The sequence below is a fragment of the Phoxinus phoxinus genome (genome assembly GCF_949152265.1).
Source record: "Phoxinus phoxinus genome assembly, chromosome: 15".
In the NCBI taxonomy this organism is placed as follows: Eukaryota; Metazoa; Chordata; class Actinopteri; order Cypriniformes; family Leuciscidae; genus Phoxinus; species Phoxinus phoxinus.
This window is the reverse complement of record NC_136890.1, coordinates 34,939,672-34,944,671: the sequence shown is the minus strand read 5'-3', so window position 1 is coordinate 34,944,671 and position 5,000 is coordinate 34,939,672. Positions and strand designations below refer to the sequence as shown.

Here is a 5,000-nt window from a genome sequence, read left to right as displayed (position 1 = left end):
CAGGAGATCCTTCAGTCGTGTGTGTGTGTGTGTGTGACAGAACAGGAGGTCCTTCAGTCGTGTGTGTGTGTGTGTGTGTGTGACAGAACAGGAGATCCTTCAGTCGTGTGTGTGTGTGTGTGTGTGTGTGTGTGACAGAACAGGAGATCCTTCAGTCGTGTGTGTGTGTGTGTGTGTGTGTGTGACAGAACAGGAGATCCTTCAGTCGTGTGTGTGTGTGTGTGTGTGTGTGTGACAGAACAGGAGATCCTTCAGTCGTGTGTGTGTGTGTGTGTGTGTGTGTGTGACAGAACAGGAGATCCTTCAGTCGTGTGTGTGTGTGTGTGTGTGTGTGTGTGTGTGACAGAACAGGAGATCCTTCAGTCGTGTGTGTGTGTGTGTGTGTGTGTGACAGAACAGGAGGTCCTTCAGTCGTGTGTGTGTGTGTGTGTGTGTGTGTGACAGAACAGGAGATCCTTCAGTCGTGTGTGTGTGTGTGTGTGTGTGTGTGTGACAGAACAGGAGATCCTTCAGTCGTGTGTGTGTGTGTGTGTGTGTGTGTGTGTGACAGAACAGGAGATCCTTCAGTCGTGTGTGTGTGTGTGTGTGTGTGTGTGACAGAACAGGAGATCCTTCAGTCGTGTGTGTGTGTGTGTGTGTGTGTGACAGAACAGGAGGTACTTCAGTCGTGTGTGTGTGTGTGTGTGTGTGTGTGTGTGTGTGTGTGTGTGTGTGTGTGTGTGTGTGTGTGTGTGCACGTGCCTGTGGCGTCCCGGCGCTGACTGACGCCTCCACTGATGTGTGTAGGTCTATATATGCTCCCGCCAGAACCACGTCTCCCGTTTCCTTGACCTTGAGAAGCAGCAGAATCAGAACCAGCGCTCGAGTTCAGAGGCGAACGGCATTCTGGGAAACGAGTGTTTGCTCACCGAACACTGGATGTGGATTCTGTTCTCCTCCTTCCACATCTCCGTCTGCAGAGCCTGACCTGGGAACACCGGCTTCACGAAGCGCACCTGAACACACACACACACACACACACACACACACACTCATTATCCTGAACACACACACACTCATTATCCTGAACACACACACACTCATTATCCTGAACACACACACACTCATTATCATGAACACACACACACTCATTATCCTGAACACACACACACTCATTATCATGAACACACACACACTCATTATCCTGAACACACACACACTCATTATCCTGAACACACACACACTCATTATCCTGAACACACACACACTCATTATCCTGAACACACTATATAATGAATAGTGGGTTGTGTGTGTGTGTGTGTGTGAGAGAGAGAGAGGATGATGAATAGTGGGTTGTGTGTGTGTGTGTGTGTGTGTGTGTGTGTGAGAGAGAGAGAGAGAGGATAATGAATAGTGGGTTGTGTGTGTGTGTGTGTGTGTCTCCTGTCGGCTGCGTTACCTTGATGGACTTGAATCTGGACACATCATTCCCGGCGTAGCGCTGGAGAACGTGACGAGCGGCGAAACCGAACGAACACAAGCCGTGGAGGATCGGGGCATCAAACCCTGCGGCGTCAGCGACACAAACACAGTCTCAGACACACACTCACTGCACACACACTCACTACACACTGCACACACACACTCACTGCACACACACACTCTCACTGCAGACACACACACTCACTGCAGACACACACTGCACACACACACTCACTGCACACACACACTCTCACTGCAGACACACACACACTACACACACACACTGCACACTCACTGCACACACACACACACACACACACACACACACACACACACACTGCACACACACACTCTCACTGCAGACACATGCTCACTGCACACACACACACACACACACTCACTGCACACACACTCACTGCACACACACACACTCAGTGCAGACACACACTCACTGCAGACACACACTCACTGCAGACACACACTCTTTACTCAGAGTCTCGTCTCCAGGCCACACATCTAACATTTCTTAAATCAAGAAGCATTTCCTAGATGAGTGACACCAGATATGATGTGTTTTCTGGGGAAATAAATGAACATTAAGAGTTTTTGCTTAAAAAAAGCTCAATTATCTGCCAGTGGGGTCAGAAAAGATTATGTTCTGCAAAAACTCACTTAATGTTGATATATTTCCCCAGAAAGCAAGACTTAATATCTAATGTCACTGTAATCATCTAGTAAATGCTTCTTGATTTAAGAATTTGTAGATATTTGGACTGGAAACGAGACAAAAATACTTTATGGGATGAGTGCATATTAATCTGGAATATTGTAATAAATGCTGTACCTCCGAGAGCGGAGAAACTGGGGTCGATGTGCAGCGGGTTCCAGTCGCCACTCAGCCGGTACAGAGCCGCCTGAACACACACACACACACACACACACACACACACACACACACACACACACACACACACACACACTATTCATAAACGACCCGATACTCATAAACGTCAAAATGACCCGAAGCCCTAACATTATTTTATTTTTTTGTCCAGAAAGCTTACTTTATTATGATAATATTTGTTCAATGCACGTTTTTTTGGAGATTTTCTTTTTTTTACCTTTAAATTACTAGATTTGATCAATAAATAAATAGTCACTTAAGCACATTCCTCACATTCTTTCTACTTAAATTCTAAATAACTAAATTTCATGCATAAACCTTTTAATTCAGCTCAAAATATCTTAAAAATATTTTATATTTTCTTATATTTATACCTTATATAAAATGTGTCTGACCTCTTGTGTGAAAATAATAATATAAGATGATATTTCCTGACTCTAGATGGGCTTATATCTCTATATGGAGCAGATGAGCCGTTCCGCTGGGTCCTAAAGCCAGTTCTCCTCAGTGTGCAGACACACTCGTAGACGTTATACAATCATCTTTTGGTAAAGCTTGAGCATTTTTATGTTTTTCTGTGAACTGAAGCATTCCTGAGGGTTTAAATTGACCTGCGAGGATTTGTTGAATTTAAACCACAAAACTCCTCGAATCCATTCATCCGTGTGTGTGTGTTCGTGGTTCGAGTGCGACACAAGTCCTGGGGTCTCGGACTCATCTGATGAACACTCAATTGTTAATTATTTTTTAATGAATTTCATGTGAAACTGAGGCGAGGGAAGGATGAGGTCAATGCATCTTTAGTGTCTCTTTAAAACCCAAGTGTGTGTCGTCAGTGATGCGGTGTGATGATGTCACCTGATCTCGAGACGTTTGTTCCACGATCACAGCGTCAGCGGGTCTGTCTGGAAGAGGAGCGGTGACCTGAAGGACACACACACACACACACACACACACACAGGGGAATCAATGCCTGTGTGTGACTCTACACAGCTGGAGTGTGTGTGTGTGTGTGTGTGTGTGTGTGTGTGTGAGTGAGTGAGAGTGTGAGTGTGAGTGTGAGTGTGTGTGTGTGTGTGTGTGTGTGTGTGTGTGTGTGTGTGTGTGTGTGTGTGTGTGTGTGTGTGAGAGATATTCACCACGGCCTTCTGGGACGTCCGCTTCCCGCCGAACCCTCCAGCGCCGACGATGAACAACGAGAACTGATTAAAACACACCAGCTCTCCGCCGCTGTACGTATGAACTGAGACACACACACACACACACACACACACACACACAGCAAACACTTAAGTCAGAATTATTTTTTTGAAAGGCTTCATCAAAGGACTCATTAAATTCAATTAAAATTGTTTGATAAATACAATATTATTATAATGTAAATCATCAGTTCTCTATGTGAATATACAGTAAAGTGTAATTTATTCCTGTGATCAAAGCTGAATTTATCATCATTACTCCAGTCTTCAGTGTCACATGATCCTCCAGAAATCAGTGTAATATGATGATCTGATGCTCAAGACACATTTATGATTATTATCAGTGTTGAAAGCCGTTCATATTTCTGTGGAAACCGTGATACACTAACATTCAAAAGTTTAGGGTAAGTAAGATTTTTCTAAATTGAATATTTATTCCAAAAGACAATAGTGACGATAAAAACATGTATAATGTCACAAAAGATTCTGTTTAAAATAAATGCTGTTCTTTTGAACTTTCTATTCATCAAATAATAAAAGTGTAATATGAACTGCTTTCAACACTGATAATAATCATAAATGTGTCTTGATCATCAGATCATCATATTACACTGATTTCTGGAGGATCATGTGACACTGAAGACTGGAGTAATGATGATAAACTCAGCTTTGATCACAGGAATAAATTACACTTTACTGTATATTCACATAGAGAACTGATGATTTACATTATAATAATATTTCACTGTTTTACTGATCAAATAAATGCAGCTTTGGTGAGAGACTTCTAATTTAAGAATCTTGCTGAACCCGAACGTGCGCGCGTGTGTGTGTGCGTGTGTGCGTGCGTGTGTGCGTGCGTGTGTGTGTGGTTTGTGTGTGCGCGCGCGTGTGTGTGTGTGTGGACGTGCGCGTGTGTGCGTGTGCGTGCGTGTGTGTGTGATTCACACTGTTGTTGCTTCTCACCGTCGAGCAGGACGATCATCCCGGACCCTTTATCCAGAACATCAGCGACCACGGCCCGTGACGTCAGCGTCCCTGAGGAGACACACACACACACCTTCAGTAACACATGACACACACACCTGAGGAGTGTGTGAGGAAAGAAACATCTCCAGAAAACACATGAGGAGTGTGTGAGAAGCTGAGCGTTTGCTGATGATCACCTGATGTGGGCAGCGGTTTGAACAGCTCCAGATACTGCTCTCCATGCAGCAGCTGAAAGACACACACACACTGATGACATCACTGAGGGGACATACACACACACACTGATGACATCACTGAGGGGACATACACACACACACTGATGACATCACTGAGGACACACACACACACACACACACACACAGATGACATCACTGAGGACACACACACACACACACACACACAGATGACATCACTGAGGACACACACACACACACACTGATGACATC

General features: G+C 44.5%; 1 protein-coding gene across 1 annotated transcript in view; it reads right to left on the bottom strand.

The window, feature by feature from the left end:
• Nucleotides 1–5,000, bottom strand: part of hsd17b4 (hydroxysteroid (17-beta) dehydrogenase 4) — a 37,079-nt gene that overhangs the window by 17,140 nt on the left and 14,939 nt on the right. The window contains exons 14-21 of the mRNA XM_079636617.1: nucleotides 4,731–4,782; nucleotides 4,531–4,602; nucleotides 3,505–3,608; nucleotides 3,224–3,289; nucleotides 2,306–2,375; nucleotides 1,439–1,545; nucleotides 909–995; nucleotides 742–831 (exon numbers count right to left, since the gene is read on the bottom strand). Of these exons, the coding sequence (XP_079492743.1) occupies nucleotides 742–831; nucleotides 909–995; nucleotides 1,439–1,545; nucleotides 2,306–2,375; nucleotides 3,224–3,289; nucleotides 3,505–3,608; nucleotides 4,531–4,602; nucleotides 4,731–4,782 (648 nt within the window). The remainder of the gene's footprint in view (nucleotides 1–741; nucleotides 832–908; nucleotides 996–1,438; nucleotides 1,546–2,305; nucleotides 2,376–3,223; nucleotides 3,290–3,504; nucleotides 3,609–4,530; nucleotides 4,603–4,730; nucleotides 4,783–5,000) is intronic.